At 41.4% G+C, this 20,658-nt stretch overlaps 1 protein-coding gene across 1 annotated transcript; it reads right to left on the bottom strand.

Annotated features, from left to right (window-relative positions):
- Positions 1-8,859: 8,859 nt before the first annotated feature.
- Positions 8,860-10,702, bottom strand: LOC119496425 (glycogen synthase kinase binding protein). The gene has a single exon (XM_037783720.1). The coding sequence runs from the start codon at positions 10,482-10,484 to the stop codon at positions 9,942-9,944; it is 543 nt and encodes a 180-aa protein (XP_037639648.1). The 5' UTR covers positions 10,485-10,702; the 3' UTR covers positions 8,860-9,941.
- Between the last annotated feature and the right edge of the window lie 9,956 nt (positions 10,703-20,658).

The following is a 20,658-nucleotide window of genomic DNA, read 5'->3' as shown; positions in this document are numbered from 1 at the left end:
GCGGTGGTGGCGGTGGTGGCGGCGGCGGCGGCACTAAAACAGAGCCTCTCCAGAGCTCTGCACACTTTGTTCACTGCCGACAGAGCTGAGGAGACGCTCATCATCCTGTCAGGAGAAACAAACTGCTGCAGTCCAGATACATTTTATACCATTTCAAGTACATTAGATCCCCTCAGCTGTGCTGTTGTACTTGTTCAGTAATGAAGCGGTGCAACTTCACTTTAACCCTGAACCCTGCTTTAATGTAACAAAGTCTCACATGAAGTTTGTAATTCCTTCTGGAATATAAATGTTCTGAAAAACCAAACAGTACCTTCCTGAGTAAATAGTAAGTGTTGTTTCCTTGTCCTTCCAGCATATCCATAATTTGGGTATGACTAGACAAGCATTTGCTTCTTCCTTCTCCATTTCGGATTTATGTTGCTTATTGAAAGTCTGTTGTGTATGTTCACTGTTATTTATGGGTTGTTTTGTTTTGTTTTTTATATATACATGCTTGACGACCCCTCAGCGTCACTTTTCGGTCGCAGTAAACATGCTTAGTGTCGTGAATTAAACAAAAACACTTGTTTAGGTTTAGGCAACAAGACCACTTAGGTTTAGGAAAAAATAACATTGTTAGGCTTAAAAAAATTGAATTTTTACAGTTAAAATGTGACTGTTGTAAACACAGGACACGAACAAACAGCTGATTGTAACGCGAAAGTGAAACGTAACGCACGGGACACGAGCAGCGGTCTCCTGGGTGAAAGCCTTGTGTTTGTTGGACCCATCCACCTCCGCTCCCACCCGCCCTGTTGCTGCAGATATGTTTACATACCTGGTCACCGCTAAAGTTTGATTTGTCTTATTGTATTTTAGCTTATTTTTATCTTCTATTTTTCTTTTCTTTTCTTCTTTTTTTTAATTTATTTTTTTTTACTATTTTTAAAGAGTAACTACAATTAAAGGGACTATTTGTAACTTTGTAAGCGCATAAATGTAGCGGGTCGTCACACATGCGCGCTCGCATATGCGTGTTCGCGTGTAGCCGCTGTACCCTCCTCCTCTGCCTGCTCTCCTTCACTCAGACAGCTCAGCTCGCTCCACCTCAAGACGTGAACGCGCGCTCACTACACACTGCAGAAGAGTTAGTTTAGCTCTGAGAATATCCAGTGGATGCACAGGGGACGTTTGTGCAGAAATAACTGCTGCAGCTCCTCCAGACCAACAGAGGTTTTCCGTGTCTTGTGAAGTGACGGAGCTTTACGTTGTCTTCTCGTTACCGACCGGGTGCCTGTGTCTCCTCTGCTCTCTCCGGCTGCGGGCGGAGAGAGCAGGGAGAGAGCAGGGAGACATGCTGCAGAGCCCCGCTGCCTCAGCCTGCACTTAGGCAGGAAAAGCCAACACTAGGATCAGATCTAAATCATGTTCATGGAGAGACCTTCGTCTGGTCAGCTAACATTACTGCCAAGCAGCTGAAATATAGAGTGATATTGTGGTTTTAGCTGACGTGTGTCGCCTCACTGTTTTGAGTGATGCTCGTTCAGGTATATTTAGAGCGAGCAAGCGCGAGCCCGACGCTGACTTTCGTTGATTTCACGGCCACAGGTGTCGCTGTTAAGAAGCATTTCTGAAAGTTACAAATAGTCCCTTTAAGAGAAAGTTCAGAGCAAAGACAGCTACATACACTGTGTATTATAAGTTGTGTTGATTATTTTGGTACTTAAATCACATTTCAAAGCTGTTTTGTTCATGCATACCATCATACTTTATATAATATTAATATTTAAAGGGGAACATAAATTGTGAGTAATGTAAATAAAACATCACCCTTCTACTAACCATGAAAGAATATATTTATGTGTGCTTGCTTGCACCTCGTTGCACTGTGTTTTATATCTGTTCTTAATGCTTCTCTGTCTCATGTAAAGCACTTTGAATTCCCTTGTTGTTGAAAGCTGCAGCACAAATAAACTGGCTTTATGCGACTATAAAGAGCTCAAAGGAAATAAAAGGGAGATAAATTAGTCAGTGAGAAAATATGCGTTTCATCGTTTCTTTTGCTGACTGATAATGAGACTAACTGCAGTAGAGCGGTCTGTGTTGTTGTCCTTCATCTATTGAGGACTGAGTGACACCTGAGGCACCAGGTGAATCCTGTTAACTGCACTTAACGAGCAACTTCACTCAACTTCATTCCATCAGCTGTGTCTGTCTGAAAGCACTCTGCCACAACCATCTCTGATGTACAATAAAACTGAAAAAGAGACGATGAATCATTAAGCAACTCAATTCCTCAGATGCCAGTGATTCGATTTAGACAAAAACTGAAGAAAAAGATCTTTTGTTTTTGTACCAGCCGTGGTGTAAAATTACACTTTCAGCTGTAATTTCATGGCTGCAAACTAATTAACTACAAATAAGAGAAAGCTCAGAGCAAAGCAACCTACATACACTGTGAATTATAAAGCAGTTGATTATTTTCAGCCCAGTCACAAATAAAGTTTGTTAAATAGTCAAAAATGTAATGTACTGATTTGTGTACATAGACACAAACTTCATTTTTTTTTCGTGATGGTCAGCACGAAATCAATTCGTATGTAATCCACGTAATTGTGAACTGGTAAGTATAAAGAGCACTTAACTTCTGTAGTTAAATTACATCACTTCCAGAGTTATTTAAACCCAAACCATGATCTTTTCCTAAAGCTAACTAAGTAGTTTTTGTCACGTAACTTCCGTACTTAAGTCACACCACTGCCGGTGTTATTTAAACCCAAACAGCGATCTTTTCCTAAAGCTAACTAAGTAGTTTGTTGCCTAAGCCTAAACAAGTCGATCTATTCCTAAACCTAAGTATGTATTTTTATTTTGAAAAGACCGGAGCAGAAATAAACACGTGCGTCACGCGTTGTTGGACTCTTGTAGCAAAACGCACAAAAAATATGTTGTTGAAAGTCATGCTGAGCGTCACAAAAAAAAGAGAAATTCGTGTCTATGTACACAAATCAAATAGATTAAATTTCATGACTATTTCACGAACTGCCGTGAGACTGTGTTGGTTATCATGACGTGATAATGTCTACGTCTAATGCTATTTATACGCCTTCCTGTGATATCGGGTTGAATATTTATCTTTAAGGGGGAAACAACCAGTCCTGTCGTCTAGGAAAAAATGTTGATGTAACCCACCCAAAATCTTCATCATTATCATCATAATCATAATTATCATAATGTGACATGTAGTATAATTTTACAAGCTCACTTGAATTTAAGTTTGGAAGAAAAGTGTTAAATTGATTTATGAGTTTTCTATTTCACTGCCTAATCAGACACAGATAGACCAGGCTAAGCCACTTTGTTTTGCTTGAGTCATTTGTTTTCAACATTTTGCAGCAGTTGGCAAACGCTTGGTGGTAATGACCTCTAGGTGGCAGCTGCGATGCGCAGCGTGTTTTCTTTTCGACGCATGCTGTAGAGGGAGAAGACGAGAAGTTAGCTCTCTGTAAGAAAAGGAACATAAGAGCCAGACCTGGGGTTATTACAACGTGGTGTCTGAAAACTTTATTCTGTTGAAATAGGTAAGCTCATATATTTTGTTTAACTGTCATTTTTTTAGTTTAAAACTAAATGTTACCGTACAATAGTAGTGAATACAAACGTTCAGATGAGCCGCACCGCTCGTCTTGGAGATAGTGTGTGTGTGTGTGTGTGTGTGTGTGTGTGTGTGTGTGTGTGTGTGTGTGTGTTGTCTTTCAATGTATGACATTTATGCTAACTGTTGTTGCTTACTATTAGTTAAGGTTTTATAGTTATGTGGCCAGTGTTTAATGATTCTACCGTGGTTAACTTTGACTTTTAGCTCACATGTATGAAGGTGTAATGTGTTTGAGTCTAGCCTGTTTGTAGCTAAGAGCAGCGCGGTGTGTTTTCTTTTCGATGCTCGCTGTAGAGGGAGAAGACGATAAGTTAGCTCTCTGTAAGAAAAGGAAGATAAGATCCAGACCTGGGGATTTTACAACGTGGTGTCTGAAAACTTTATTCTGTTGAAATAGCCCTGACATTGAGAGAGGTGTCGTGGTGTGAAGGAGGAGAGGAGCCGCTCCACTCTACATAGACTCCTAAAGCCAGGAGCGAGCGTGGCTGCTGGATTGCACATCTGGATTCTGGACTTCAGGCCTGAGCAGGACTTGGCTTTCATTCCTACTATTACACCAGTAAGATCTTTCCATCATTTGGGATTGGGAAGACCACCTCTAAAATGACTTTTGGACTAAACTAAAATAAGGACTGTAGTTGTGCACAACTACATTAAGAGACTAAAGCTGCAGCAAAACTTCAACATTTTCTGGCCAGATTTTTTATTTTAATTGTATTTATTCATTTGTTATTATTTTTCATTCTGAGTTATTGTGGGGGTTGATTGTTGAAATTTTCAATAATATTGGTACAGAAAAATAATTATTGTGTCTGGTTATTATTTCTCTGAGTGAAGTCAATCATTATCTACAGCCAAAGACCAATTAGATATTCAGTGTAAATACATTGTCTTTACCCTCGAACCAGGATATCACTTTAGGATTAACTGTGGTAATCCCAGACCTAGAGATTTATTTTTTTTAGTTATTGTTAGAGGCATATTTAGACTTGGTTACATTGGCATTGTACGTCTCTGTAAACCACGGATACGTTGAATGTCGACATATTGGCATTCGGTCAGAGCAAGTGACGTATTTAAATATATTTAACAACCAGTTTTCTGCTGTGAGCGGTCCTCCACGGTGTTATGTGACAGGCTGACACAGTTAAGACGGACTGAGTGACATTAGACATGGTGGTAAATTTATCCTTTCAGATTACCGTTTCAATGTGGATGTTGATGTCACATAAAACCAGCTCTTCAACACGAATACGAATGTAAAACTTTGTCCGTGATGTGAGTGAAGCCTGCAGCAGAAGCCCTGCGTTTATGTTTATGAGTCATATAGAGAAATATTAAAATTATTTTGTAAAATTCACACACAAACATCTTTCCATCCCTCAGGCTGTCGGCTCTCTCTGTTTCTCTCTCTCTCTCTCTCTCCTCTTTGGCACAAATCTTCAGTCTTAATTTAGTTTTAACAAACCTATTTTTTCTCCTGTTAGGGACATTTTATAATCAGCTTTTCATACGATTACTGATGAGTTGCATGTTTAAATTCTGTCACATTTTCTAACTGTCGGAAGTTTGATGAAGAAAAACTAAAACGCTGTTTAAATATTATTTCACAAATGAAGTATATATGTAAAGATATTAGATTTTGATAATTAAGGTTTGAGAGAAATTGGTAATATGAGATAATTACAATTATTTAATTAGAATTAAGTCACAATTTCATGAGAAAACAACCTTTTTCCACAATACAAAAGACTTTATTCTCAAATTATGACTCTTTTATTTTATTGTTATTTGAAGCCCGTACACAAGAAAATGTGTATAAATGCCACGATAATGCACAAGGCGCTCAGCTGTTATCATGGCTGCTACTTAAATACTTCGGGTCATTTAACTCTGTTAACTGTAACTCCATCCTAAGCAAAAAGGACTTTTCGACCGCAGTCTGGGATTGGGCCTCGAAAAACAATAATCTGCACCCAGAATGCACCTGTGAAAACACCTGTAACCAATTAGAGCACTTAGAAATCAGAGTTTAAACGCTATAAATAGGATTCAGGTTTGTTCTTTGGTGTGCACAACAATGGAGGCTAATTATGGAGAGAGAGTTTGAGTATTTTGTTTATAGTACAATCAGTAACTCTGTTCACCTTCAGTTAAAGTTATTGTGTCTGAAACTGTTATGAGTATTTAGAATAAACACGTTTGTGTTCATTTGTGTTCGTATCGTCTTACTGCTGTGGACTGAAGGTGTCCTCTGTGTTCTGGTGTCACACTGTCCTCTAGTGGAACCATCCAGTCATTACACTGAGTGTGTTTTATCTGAACATGATGTAAACCAGCCGGTTCATCAGCAGACTTAACAACAGCAGCTGGTTCACAGGTGTGGTTTCACTTTTAGTCATTCATGGTGTTTGTTACAGTTTGGATTAGGTATCCATATCTGTCAGATCTGTTTCCATTTTGAGGAATCAAAAATGAAATTCAGTGGGACCAATAGATACTTTCACTATCATCGTGGGGGATGGGGTGGTACCCAATTAATGTACCTAAAACTATATTAGAGCCTCTCAGGCCTTTAGTCCACTCCTACAGTGTGGTGGACAGAAGTTAAAGGTCCCATATTGTAAAAAGTGAGATTTTCACGTCTTTTTTTCTATTATAAAGCCGGTTAAAGTGCTTTATAAATACTGTGAAAGTATTTGCGCGCTCACTACACACTACAGAAGAGTTAGTTTAGCTCTGAGAATATCTAGTGAATGTACAGTGGACGTTTGTGCAGAAATAACTGCCGCAGCTCCTCCAGACCAACAGAGGTTTTCCGTGTCTTGTGAAGTGACGGAGCTCCGCAGAGAGTTACGTTATCGCCTCTGACCGGGTGCCGGTGTCTCCCTGCAGGCGCAGTCTGGAGACACCGGCACCCGGTCAGGGAGGCGATAACGTGTCTCGATGCGGAGCTCCGTCACCGACCCGCTTTTCCTGCTCAGCCTCCGGTGTCTCACACCTGAGGGAGAAACTGGAGGCTGGGGCGGGAAAAGCCAGCATTGATTCATGGAGAGACCTCTGTCTGGTCAGCTAACATTACTGCCAAGCAGGTGAAATATAGAGTGATATTGTGGTTTTAGCTGACGTGTGTTGCCTCACTGTTTTGAGCGATGCTCATTCAGGTATATTTAGAGCGAGCAAGCGCGAGCCCGACGCTGACTTTCATTGACTTCACGGCCACAGGTGTCGCTGTTAACAAGCTTTTCTGAAAGTTACAAATAGTCCCTTTAATATATAGTACTTTTAGTCATATTTTGTTTCTCTTGGTAATTTTATATGTCCCAACGACCTCGTCTTTCTTGTTAAAAGTCTTGCTGAGCATCATGAAAAAAAGGGGAATTCTTGTCTATCTACACGAATCAAATAGAATATAATTTCGTGACTATTTCACGAACTGCCGTGAGACTGAGTTGTATGTACAGGACCCAGAGTTTTGTGCTGCTGGCTGTCATTATTTATTCAGTCAGAAGAATCAAACAGCAGCTTAAAGTGAAGAAGTTTCTTTTTGTTGTTGCTTTTTGAACAGACAAAATAAACATGAGAGCTCCATCAATCCGTCCGTTCAGAGACACGTCAGTGTGTTTCTTCTTCCTGGTCATACATAAAGATGATGTGATTTGAGAGCAGATAAAGGAAGAGTATTTTTATAAGAGAGCTCGTCAACTACAGTCGCAGCTTTTCTATTTTTATCTTCCATTTGTGCTCTGGTTGCGTCACGGATGCAGTGGAGCCGTGTGGGCGGCCGACCTGAAGAATAAAGCTGCCGCCCACAAAGACGAGCTCATTCACACCCAGAGTGTCTCAGATTCACACTGCAACACTCTGGTGAGAAAACTGACTCCAGTCGTCCCACTGCAGTTTCCATTATTTCAGACGAGATCTAAATGTTTGTACTGATAGAGGTCAGGTATCACTGAAGCTGGGCATACACTGTACGTTTTTAGCCTGTTTCTAGTCTGAATTTTGAGCCACAGGACTCATTTTAGAGTCTGACCAAATTTCAGGTTTGTCGGTCGCCGTTTGCCGTGCAGTGTACAGGGGGGACCGAGGACCAAACAAAAAAACATAGAAATATATATATATATTATTTTAACATTTGACCAAATAATTGATAGTTAAAGGAAATGTTTTACTGGTGCTGAAGCAGAAATGTTGTCAAAAGCAGAACACATTCACTTCGTCCAGCTTCGCCAGTGTGAAGATCTGCTGCTTCACATCTTTGTAAACTGAATATATTTGGGTTTTGGACTGTTGGTCAGACAAAACAAGAGATCTGTAAATGTCACTTTGGGCACTGAGAACTTGTGATGAACATTTTTACTAGTTTGACCTTCAGCAGACTTAACCCCCTGAGAGCCGCGGTCCTGTCAGACTTTACAGTCTTTCAGAGGCTGTAGCAGGTTCAGGTTTTAGTGCCAGAGTGAAGTTACTGGTATCCTATGAACCTAATGAATCCATTGGTACCAACCATGTCATACTAGCTTGTTGTGAAGGAGGATAAATACATTTGCATAAAGCAGCATATTTGCCCACTCCCATGTTGATGAGAGTATTAAATATTTGACAAATCTCCCTTTAAGGTACATTTTGAACTGATTAATCGCGGTTAACTATGGCAAATCATGCGATTAAATATTTTAATCGACTGACAGCCCAAATTTTTTATATTTAATCCACTACATGATTAATGGAAGATATCATGGCTTTTAGTGCAATAAGACTCTTAAGTTGAGGACAGAGAGCAGCAGTTTGTGTGTGAGTGTTTACAGTCTGTAATGTGAGTCAGGATTAGTTTGTTGTCATGATCATCTGGGGGTCAAACATCCACCCAGAGACCAAAAACATGATGTGAGCTGCCCCGTCAGCTCCGTCTGCTGCTGCTGTGATGGATGACGACACAAATCCTCAGTAACCGAGCAGCGACAGCAGAGGGAGCCGGTATAAACAATGTGTTGGACCTTGGCTGGCTCAGGACTCCGCCACTGGAGCAAAACATGTTTTTCACCGCTGGCGTCATGCCTGCCTGCTGTGAGCCTGCAGGAGGGGGGAGGGAGGTATTTATAGGCTGATAATGAGCATGTGTCCTTCAAGACCACGTTGCCCACACTCACAGACCCAGGGTAAGCAACATTTCCATACATAGGATAAACTCCTGAAGTGAGAGAAGAAGACGTACAGAGGTTTGTAAAAACAAAAATGAGTTTATTAAGACGACAAAAAAAAGGCCCTGAATACTCAGGAACATTATCAGATACTTCGTTACGAAGCAGTCGTGGTGATTTTTCTTTACAGAGAGAAGAACCAAATACAAAAAAAACAAAACAGAACTCATCGTAGGAATTCCAAAAGGCGAAAGCACCACAAAAGTGTTGTCACGTGACAGCTGACCTTTCCCCTAAAAAAAAACACATTACAAACAAAGTTACACATCATCCAAAGCCCTGTGGGAAAAGGGCGTGTTTTCTCTTCTTTGAGAAAGATCTCCAGAGCTGCTGTTGACAGAGTGTAGTCCTGTAACTTTATGTTTTAAATACAAACCAGCTCATGTCACTGATTTGTCTGGTTGAGGTGTAGTGAGATGAGCTGCTCCCAAGTTAAAAGGACAACCTGAATGGAGAATAAGGAGGGGGCACTTCCTTTCTCTCTGTAACAGCAGCTATCAACACCCAGCATTGGATTGTAAACAAAATGAACCCCCCCATCATAAAGGTCTGTCACAGCAGGGAATGGCTGGCCATGAGAGCAAACCTCCCTCCCTCCCATCCCCCCCTCAAATAAACAACACATGAACTCACATCCCAGGATGCAGTGGTAAATAAGAAATGAATGAGCTGGGACTTCCTGTGTGACTCAACCATTCATCAAAGCCATTGTTCAGGACTCCATGTTCACATAATCACACACAAAAACACTCAATGTGATGTGTAGTTTCATTTGTACATCACATTAGCCTTTAAAAGGGGTGAAAAAACAAATAAACCCCCTTTACTGCCGATAAAAGGTCGGCAAAACCTCCACTGCACCCCAGAGTCTCTGAGCCACAAGGAGGCATCAGACATAAACAAGTCATTAGCCGGGTGGCTAGTTAGCTAACTGCTAACTGCTGCCCGACGTAGCGTAACCAACGTTACACACACAATGGATGAAATTAGAAAAACATAGCTACCAGTCCTGTGAAATTTAGTTCTAAAACAGTTTTTGAGTCTATCCAGGAGACGAGGCGGTGAACCACGTCCCCTGGTCCGTCCTTTAGACGCTATCAGGAGGGCACATTGTCCGCCGCCGGCACCGTCTTGTTGGGTAAATCTGCACAGTCCGCCGCGGTGAACTGCAGCCTCCTCACGGCCTCTTTGATCAGGTTACCCGATAAAATGAGCTCCTGCAGCAGCCGGTGCGGATCATCGTCCTCCTCCACGGTGATCCTCTTCCTGTTCCACGGTTTGATTTGGTCCCAGTCCGTCTCTCCGTTAGATCCGGTGATGTGGTACGGACTCGCCCGGCTGCTCCCCCGGTGCTGTCCCCGGTGCTGTCCCCGGAGCCGCATGCAGCAGCCCTGGTGTTTCTGCACCGGAGATGCTCCCGAGCTCAAACCGCTGACCGGTTTGACCCCGCCGTGCAGGCAGGCCATGGACACGGACACCGTCTTCTTCTGGTGGTGGTGGTGGACGCCGCCGCTGTTGTTGTTGTTGTTGTTGTGGAGCTGCAGCGCCTCGCCAATCTTCACCACCAGCGCGTCCACTTCTTTAGAGTCCACGGTGACGGACTGCTCCAAAAAGATGTAGTTCTCCTTCCGACACGGCATGCTTGCGGCTTGTAGTCGGTGTTGTGTGAGTGAGTTCAGTGTTGTTGTTGTTGTGTGTCTGACTGACTGACTGAGAGCCGATGGATGCTCTGCTCCTCTCTTCTCCTCGCTCTTCACCACGCCGCTCAGCTCGGCAGGAACCAGCAACACAGTTCATTTGTAAACAATGGGTGACGCGTCCTGGGCTGAACCATGTTCCCTGCAAAAGAGGAGGGGTGTTTTTTAAACCAAAATAAATCACACTGCTATAAATGATTCAAGTAATGAATTAACGGACTTATATTTTATAAATTCAAACAATAATTAACAACTATTTAACGCAAAAATATACATATAACGCTCGTTTACGCTGTTTTACCGGTGATCCGGTTTACCTCAACCCGACCACGTTTTGGAGTTGGACTGCTCCCCTTCAAATGGACATTACATAACTCATAACTGTCTGCTCTGCTGCTGCTGTCTGTCCAAGCAAAACAAACACGTTTATTTATGAAACATGAATCTGTATTTAAGTGTCCAAACGTGTTAATTTATAAACGAGCACATGCTGAATATACATCAGAATATATGTTGAAATGTATTGTATATAAGCACCGAATCAAACCCATTGTTGTACCAAATTATGTGCAGGAGTTGCAGCCATATTGCCACGTCAAAACATACTTTATTATCACACATTTCATTCTGATGCCTGCTTAGGCTTTATCAGAAATGTTGTCTCCGTGGTATTAAGATTAGTCACAAATTCCACTTGGAAACACAAAGGATGCATCATGTTTGGCTATCAAAATAAGGTCTGCGATAAAGGATGATAAAACATTTGCAGTCACAGCATCTGATAGGTCAAATAATATATGTAGAATGATGATTCATTTGTCTAAACAAACACTTCAAATCAGACACATCTCATCATACTGAACATGTAATAAAATCATATACTGTATCTCTGGCTGGACACCAAAAGTAGTCTGTAATAGGCTATAATCTATGTGTAAATACATGGTTGCAGTTTAAATAGTTGGCTGTGGGTGTGATGTGTAAATGTGAGGCGCTGCTGCTGGCATCCAGCGTGTACACACTGACAATAGGAGTGGAGGGAGGGTGTGTGTCTGTGGGAGAACATGGTGTACATTTCTGTTTCTGAGAAACAGCAGCAGGGCTAAACCTGATGCTCCAGTCAGAGAGAGAGCCCTCATGTCCATACAAGGAGCTACTATCACAGCCACCATGTGGTATGTGAGCCAATCAGAGGGAACCGGCTCACGTTTCCTGTGTGTGTCAATGGCGGCAGCAGCATGAGTCCAGTCATACTGGTCTCCAGTGAGGTTGTGGCAGTTGGGAGTGAAAGCAAGATAAACTGCCATCACTTCCTGAAACAGAAAACAAACAACACTTAGGTGACCTCTCCAAGTCAAAACAAGCAGTTTATAGCATAACATATATTTTATTTTGTACTACTGTGCTGTTTATAACAATGGTGTATTATAGTGCATTTACTTTCAAATATGTGAAATATGATATTTCAGTTGGGGTGTGTTTGTTAACTGTTTTACTTCTGTTATCTGTCTGGTTGTAAAGGTGCTGAATAAAGATTGTATTAAAGGACCAGTGTGTACCATTTAGGGGGATCTATTGGTAGAAATGGAATATAATATTAATAAATACGTTTTCTTTAGTTTATAACCACCTGATAATAAGAATCGTGTTTTCATTAGCTTAGAATGAGCTGTTTATATCTACATAGGCAGCGGGCAAAGAGTATAGAAGCAAAGAGACGAAACTCCGCCGCTGCTGTCATTTTAGACTGAAAACGCTTATTATAGTTATAATATTTTATTGTGTCAACACAGGCCATTTTGGTATAATATGACAATAGAATAGAAATATTTTTGTGTTACTTTTGTACGGCACATTGTAGGTGGATGTTTTAGAGGCGTCCGGTTGTTCGCTTTCGGTCCGAAATGGTGGAAGCGTAGCTCTGCTACTGGGCGCTGATGTTGCTACTCTTACAACAACTGGCTCTAGGGAGGACCATTCACGTTTTCGTGTCGTCGTCCACCAAATGGCGCGAATGACGCAAACGCGAAATTCGCATCATTCACGTATTCGTGGGAGTTGAAATATTTCAACTTGAGCGTGAAATTTGAGAGACAATGTGTGGTGAAAGCCTCTCAGCGTTGAGATTGTCCTCTTGTCGTCACTGACGTCCTGACGTTGTTGAATCAGAAATGGAGGAAAAAAATCTTGTATGTGTCTGTGGTCACCCAGAGCTACGATAGTATATCACATCTGTACAGAGACCGGACCAAACTCTGTGTATAAACCCAAGACTGTCTATGGTAGAAACAACAACGTCGCTGCCGTATTTATGCCTTGATGACTTTATGTTGAGTGTTGATAGAGCAGCTGCATAGCCTGGCACTGATCCATCCAAACTCCAATCAGAAAAAAAGCATTTTAAAAGTTGTTTGCTTGTTGTCTTGCAGACAGACCTGACAAAGCATGAATTCAGACTTTTTTCAAATAAACATCATTATGGTGTTATTTCAGCATCCTTTTGATGGCGGTAAGAAAAGTTGTTGGTATCTATGGAGGCAAGCTCCTTCTCCTCTCTGGCATGTCTAGAGCGAATGAACACAAATGATCCCAGCGATCCAACTTGTGCGCTTCGCTCTTGGTGTGAATGCGACATTAGAGTTGAATCAAAACCTCCCTGACAGAGTCTGAAGAATATAAAAACATAAGCTTGTAAGCTGCTGTAGGCCTACAAGACTGCACATGTATTAAGGTGTTCCTGTTAGTGTGTCTGCTTGTGTTTCAACACTGCATATATTGAATAAGTAAACCCAAAACTGCACAAAATCAAGAATAAAATTAACAAACTTCCACTACTGGGTACTTGTGTCTTTACACTGAAAAGTAGGCCCACAACACGAGGAAGTGAGCTGGCAGAAAAGTGGGTCACACATTTCCTCTGTCTTTCATGTTTTCCTGTATGTGAGTCAGCGGCGGTGGTAAACAGCCCCACCGCCACGCAAATACAATTCCTGTTTGTCAGCAACAGCAGCTGCTGTTCTCACAGGTTCCCTGAACGCACCGCCACAACAGGAACGCCGTGTGTGTGACCTCATCCTCTTTCTTTGTTTGTGAGACCTTCTGTAATCCCTCAGTGTGTGTGTGTGAGATAAACATCAGTTGATCTAAGGAAGGGATTAATCAAATAACAACATACATAGAAAACACTGCTCCGTTGGAGCCTATAGGGAGCCTGGAGGGGGTCATACTGTAGGTCAGGTTCTGGTCTTGCAGGACTTAGGACCTGTCATGAAGACACAGCTGTGGAGGCTCCTCTGCATTTAGAGGCAGGGTGTTAATAAAGAGGTAAACTGCGGAACTCATTCAAACCAACAATAATCTGCCAGTTGGTGTTGAAATACAAACCAGGAAGTCCAGTCTGAAGGCTTATCTTTTCAGACTAATATCCGAGACCTTGAACACGACTAAAGTGTACGTTTTAAAAATGTTGTTCCTACTCCTACTGTACGAGTAGATCGTTTGCGATGTATAGCCAAAACTCACGATTTATGCGCTCACACTGTACGGTCTGTAACTTCCGTACTTAAGTTACGTAACTTCCTGTGTTATTTTATCCTAAACCGCAATCTTTTCCTAAAGCTGACTAATTAGTTTTTGTCACGTAACTTCCGTACTTAAGATACGCAACTTCCAGTGTAATTTTAACCCAACCCGCAATCTTTTCCTAAACATAACTGAGGAGTTTGTTGCCTAAGCCTAACCAAGTCAATCTTTTCCTAAATCTATATTTTTATTTAGAAAAGACTGGAGCGGAAATTGAGAAGAAGAGAGAAGAAGAAGAATTGACACGTGTGCACGTGTTGCTGGACATTTGTAGAAAAAAGGCACAAAAAATACGTTGTTGAATGTCGTGCTGAGCGTTACAAAAAAAAAGAGAAATTAGTGTCTATGTACAGGAATCAAATAGATTAAATTTCGTGACTATTTCACGAACTGCCGTGAGACTGTGTTGGTAGTTTATATTGACTCAATCCCACATACTATATACCATCTTGCTACCACAAATACTTACTAAAGCACCAAATGTGGATTAATCTGCCGCTGAAAATAGTCCCAGACAAATGCACTTTTTCCTCCTGTTTGTTTGATACTGAATGAATGTTTATATTTGTGAGGTGTTTTAAAACATGAGCGTCTTCTTGGAGCTGAGAGCTACAGACAGGAAGTCAGACAGTGCTGAGAGTTGGAAAACAGAGGATTTGTTGACAGGAAGAAAAATATTGAATATTCACAGATGTATCCTTTAACCAGGGGGAGAAACAAGCTCTTGTGAAAGCCATTTCTAAAGTTTATTCCCAGCTCCATGAAGTTTCAGAAGCTATTAGGCACTGTGTCTAATTTAGGAAGTCTATCTTTAAATTTGGATCCTCCTTGGTTGCCACAAATCTTTTAAACTTTCCATTTACTTTCCATTATTTTGACTGTCCATGCTTCACTTTAACAGGCCGTGGTGCCGCTGAAGCCGGCTGAGCTGAATGGAGAGCGAACAGAAAAGAAAACAGGCCTTTCAGCCACAGGATCAACTTTGATAGCAGTTGGAGGGCTGCCAGCAGCTTAGGTTCAGCGAGTTTGTTTCCTCCATTCAAAGAGAGAGAGAGAGAGAGAGGCCATTTTTACATTGCCTCTCTGAGACACACCCCTTGCTCTCTCTCAGAGGAATGTGAGGAGGTTGCACATGGCAGGAAGTAATATCAGAGGATTTATTTGTTGCTGTGCCGCGACACAGCCTGCAGGCCTGTGTTGTAAACATTCACAGAAACATAATCACAGCCTCAATTATTAACAGAAAAATGAACAGAGAAAGTTGTTGTTCTGTTAAAACATGTTTCCGAGTCTGACTGAGGGCAACTCAGCTGATAGAACTGAGTTCCTACACCGCACTAAAAGGTTCAGACATGGCATATGTAGCCTACCATACCCTAGGAGACTTTGAAAAGACAAAGAGTGTCTTAAGTCTCAGAGTTTTTAGTCACAGACTATAATATTTTGCAAATACTGGGGATCTTGCGGGGTCACTATTTACAAGACTACAACCAGATTCCTTTAGAGATGATGTCGCCTGCTGCTCCTTTACAAGAAAAACTGTTAAGAAACAAGTGGACAGAAACTGCTGCAGACCTCCAAATCCCCGGTGAGCATGCTATAGCTAGCTAGCGAACCACTGTCCCCGAATGGAGCTACTTGCAAGCTAACGTTAGCTACTGGAATGTTTGCTATTAGCCTACGAGCTAACCGTAAGTTTCAGCTGAAGATTGCTATCTTCAATATTATAAATGGACACACACACGTATATATGAGAAAGAGAGAGAGCGAGTACTGAAGCCAGATTTATATGATTGAAGCCAGCAGTTACGTAGGTTAGCTCGTAGGCTAATAGCAAACATTTCAGTAGCTAACGTTAGTTTGCCAGTAGCCCCGTTTGGGACAGTGGTTAGCTAGCTGGCCATAGCATAGAGCATACTCAGGTTTCTCCATGTTTACTTTCTACCCCGTTTGCTGCTTCCTGTTTGGCGCTGGAGAGAGCGCCCCTATTGGTTGTCGATAACGTTCACGTCATTGAACTTACGATAATATTAAACTTGTTTGATTTTCTCAGAACGTCAAGACGAGAAAAAGACTGACTTAAGACGGCTTGGACTGAGTTTTATGACGACCTTACACTAAACGATCGAGATAAGGATCACGAAGGTCCGGTGACATCAAAACAATGGGCATTTGTCTTTGGGATAAAGGGCTGTCGGACAAATGGGGCATTTTTCGGACTACTGGGTTTTGGAATATTGGCATGGCACCCAGCAAAGAGCACTGACCTCTCCGTAGACCTCTCCGTCCACTGGAAGGGGCGGGACTTCACCTCTCTATGCTCATGATGTCACAATCACATCTCACACTACCACATTTGGCTGTAGACGTCATGTGTCCGCATACTTTTGGCCATGTAGTGTAACACAAAGGTACCGACAACTTTTATTACAACTGTTAAACAAGAAGTAAACACAATATGCCTTTCCTGCTTCACAGTAGGTCACACTGAGGTAATCACCATTTCATGCCTTCAAAATTACACGTCAGACACGTCTTTAAGTCCTCGAGGCAGCACGTGCTTTGTATGTGTGATGAACATGAGCTGGCCTGAGGCCCAGATGTAAGTAAGGAATGAAAAGTAGTTTCTCTGAGCCCTCCTTCCTCCTCCATACCTCGCTCCACCCCTGTACCATTGTGGGATTGATAAACAGAGATTATGTAATGAGAGTTTGTGAAACTCCTGCTGGGCCACAGCGACCTGATGGCTTCACCTCATGTTACTGATTCTCTGAATGTACAGAGAACTCAGGCCCCCGACTGGAGTTACATAACACTGTTTTATATACGTGTGTTTGTGTGTGTAACGTTTTGCTGACTGGAGTTCTTTGTGTTCAGAAGCAGCCAGTGTCCCTCCCACCCTGCAACAGACCTACCAGTTTCCTTAATCTGAGCAATTTATCAAGTGACTGGATCCCAGATGGAGTATTTTTCACTTTGTCAGCTTTGTTTTTAACCAAACGATACAGTTATTATATTCCTGGAGAGCTGTTACTGTTCTCTGTCCTTTCCTATACAAGTATCTGTGGTAACAACTTGCTGCAAATCATTTCAAACAGCGTAAAACGTGATTTGCCTTCAAGTGAAGGATGTAAAAACAGTAGGGCTATTAATCGATTAAATAGTTAATCGTGATTAACTGTAAATTAATTGCACATTGTTTATCCGTTCAAAATGTACCTTAAAGGGAGATTAGTATTTAATACTCTTATCAACATGGGAGTGGGCAAATATGCTATTTTATGCAAATGTATGTATTTATTATTGGAAATCAATGAACAACACAAAACAATGACAAATATTGTCCAGAAACCCTCACAGGTACTGCATTTAGCATGAAACATATGCTCAAATCATAAGTTGGGAAACTGCAGCCCAACAGGCGACAACAGCTGTCAGTGTGTCAGTGTGCTGACTTGACTATGACTTGCCCAAAACTTCATGTGATTATCATAAAGAGAGAATGTCTGTAAAGGGGAGACTCGTGGGTACCCATAGAACCCATTCACATATCTGGAGGTCAGAGGTCAAGGTACCCCTTTGGAAATGGCCATGACAGTATTTCCTCGCAAAAATTTAGAGTAAGTTTGGAGCGTTATTTAGCCTCCGTCACGACAAGCTAGAATGACATGGTTGATACCAATGGATTCTTTAGGTTTTCTAGTCTCATATGATACCAGTATCTTCACACTAGCTTTAAAACTGAAAACCCGCAACAACCTAAAAATCGCAAGTTGCATTAACGCGTTAAAGAAATTAGTGGCAGTAAACGAGTAAGGGTTAAATCAGCAGCAACTGGACTTGGTTTAGAGTCTTGAAGACGTTTCACTTCTCATTCAAGAAGCTTCTTCAGTTCTGGCTGAATGGTAGGGGAACCCAGGAATTTCACCTCTGTGGGGTCGTTAGCAGGATAATAGAAACCACTCAGTACGTACAATGGTGCTCCTAGGTGTGACCACTGTAGTTAAGGGTCGCTTGATTCAGATGATACCTAGTGTGAATGACTGTCGGGTGAGGTCAAGTGTGAATGGTTGTTTAGTCTCCTGGGCAGGGATGCCAGGACAGCACTGTAGGTGGGCGATAGGTGATGCCTTAGGCCTCCTCCTCTGTTGAGTGATGGCTTCTCTACTTTAGCATATAGATGGCCTCTTTCACTCCTCTTTTGAACCATCTTTCCTCCCTGTCCAAATTATGCACGTTATTGTCCTCAAAAGAGTGTCCCTTGTCCTTCAGGTGTAAATAGATTGCTGAGTCTAAACCTGAGGAGCTGGCCCGTCTGTGTTGAGCCATCCATCTGTTTAGTGGTTGTTTGGTTTCACCAAAGTGAATCTAAACCAAGTCCAGTTGCTGCTGGTTTAACCCTTACTCGGATACCATGATCTGGATGACTGAGATCCTTCACAAACATAGCGGCAGTAAAACAAATTTGCGTTATCGTGTTATTATTGCGTTAACTTTGACAACCCTAAAAAACAGATCAAAACAGCCACAAGTTTAGCCGTACATCCATTGTTTAACTTAAACAAATATTACAGAACTTTTGTTTATAATGAACAAAATGTATAAAAATAATATTGTTTCCATTTCTGGATCTACTGTGACCTAATATGAGCACCAGTGAATAGACTATCGTTTATTGTTATCAAAAACACCATTTTCAAAATACAAAATTTTGCTATTTTTAGCTAATGTTTTTAGGTAATTTGACTTTCTTTTTTATACATCAGACCGGCACATACGGGTACTTCTCAAAAGTCAAGGCCCCGTGTGAAAAGGTTGCCTTTCTCCCTTTTTTTCTGGGCCCTGCTCCCCAAAACTAACAGTGTTTTGTGTCTGCTTAATTGTTGATTTCAGTCCAATGATTCCATTTATTTGAATCAGTGTCAAGTAGCGTGTATAGATGACACCAGCTTGTTTAATATTTAGTTTTACGGGTTCATAGGATGTTGTTGTCCTGTCTGGGATGGTGGGGTAGATCAGCTGCTCAGCAGCTCAATCAAGGAAAATGCAAACAGGTTGGCCTCATGATGTCCTCTTAGAAGGGAGGAGCAGATGTAGGATGATAGAAGTAAGATAGTTCTGCAGTAAATGACATTCTATAATGGTTGGTGGGCTCATCGGTATGTGTGAGTGCCCCCTAGATAGATTGAGATGTCAGCACTAACTGAGAGATCTTGTATTAATGGTCTGTTCATTATTCTGTGTGAATCTGGATGCTTCCTCGGTTTAGCTCACCCTATACTCACCTGGTCAGGTGGTTCCAGTTAGGTGAGGCTGAGAAGATAAAATCCCATTCACCCCACTGTATCAAAAGTGATATTAGGCACATATATTAGAAGTTGCTTCATGGCTCTGCTGATGGTTTAGAGGGTGTATGTGTGTGTGTGGGTGGTAACGTGTTCAAACATGGCTGACAGTTTAACCGCAGTTAACAAAAGAAACTGAAAGAAAATACATGTAACAGCTCAGCAGAACACATTGTACCGGCTGTAATCACTTCACTGCTGCGTGTGTGTGTGTGTGAGATCATAGTGCATCAATCATCATATTAGCTATTATTATTTACTGTCATAAAATGTGATAAAGTCCCAACAAAGCTGCATAGTTTCAGCAATATACCTACCAGCTGCATCATGTGTGTCTTCATGTGTGTGTGTGTGTGCTGTGTAAGTTATGTTCTGACTGTGTTATATAAACAACCAAACCACAGCATGTCCACCGTTGGTGCTTTAACCCCTGCTCAGCTCAGCAGAACATCAGCCAGCAGCTGTTTGTTTTGTCTGAAAGGATTCGCTGAAATATTTACCTTGAGTTCATCAAACTCTGATCTCAAATATTAGCTTCATCCTGTCAGCGTCCCCCGCTCACCTAGATATTTATGGAAGTCTTAATGTGATTTCATACAACTGATAAGACATTACAGAGAACAACAACCATTTTCATCACATTGCTATCTCCTTTATGACTGTTAGTAAATCAACTTTTACAGCGTTTCCAGTTAAGTCATAGTGAAACCAACCTAACCTTGACTTTTAGCCAATTGTACTCTTGAAAAGTAGTATACTTTAAGTTTATTTTATGAAGTATACTTTAGCAAAGTTCAAGTATATTTCCCTGAAGTATACTTTATGTAGTAAGTAATATCAATGCACAAGTACTGTTTACGGTATACCTCCAAGAGGCTTTTTTGTATGTCTCAACATGTTACTTATACCTGCCAAATTTCATACTTCTAGGTGAAACCACAATGAGGGGCTCAATTTTAGCAATTTGTTAGGGGGCGCTATCGAGCCATTTTGTTTCATCCGAGCAAGAGATCCATAAAATATCAAATTTTTCACCAGTCCTGATACATGTGGAAAATATGCTCAGTTTCCGAGCACCTTTAACCCCTCAAAAATGCGATTACTTTGTCCTACAAATAATAATAATAATAAGAAACGGACCAATTACAATAGGGCCTTCGCTGACCTTCGGTCAGTGCTCTAATAATAAA

Source organism: Sebastes umbrosus, chromosome 11 (genome assembly GCF_015220745.1).
Source record: "Sebastes umbrosus isolate fSebUmb1 chromosome 11, fSebUmb1.pri, whole genome shotgun sequence".
In the NCBI taxonomy this organism is placed as follows: Eukaryota; Metazoa; Chordata; class Actinopteri; order Perciformes; family Sebastidae; genus Sebastes; species Sebastes umbrosus.
Note: the sequence above shows the minus strand (reverse complement) of the source record. Positions and strands in the feature narration are given on the sequence as shown.

Bases quoted from the DNA above. Each gene is read 5' to 3' on its own strand.
- LOC119496425 (XM_037783720.1), bottom strand. From the start codon at position 10,484: ATGCCGTGTCGGAAGGAGAACTACATCTTTTTGGAGCAGTCCGTCACC.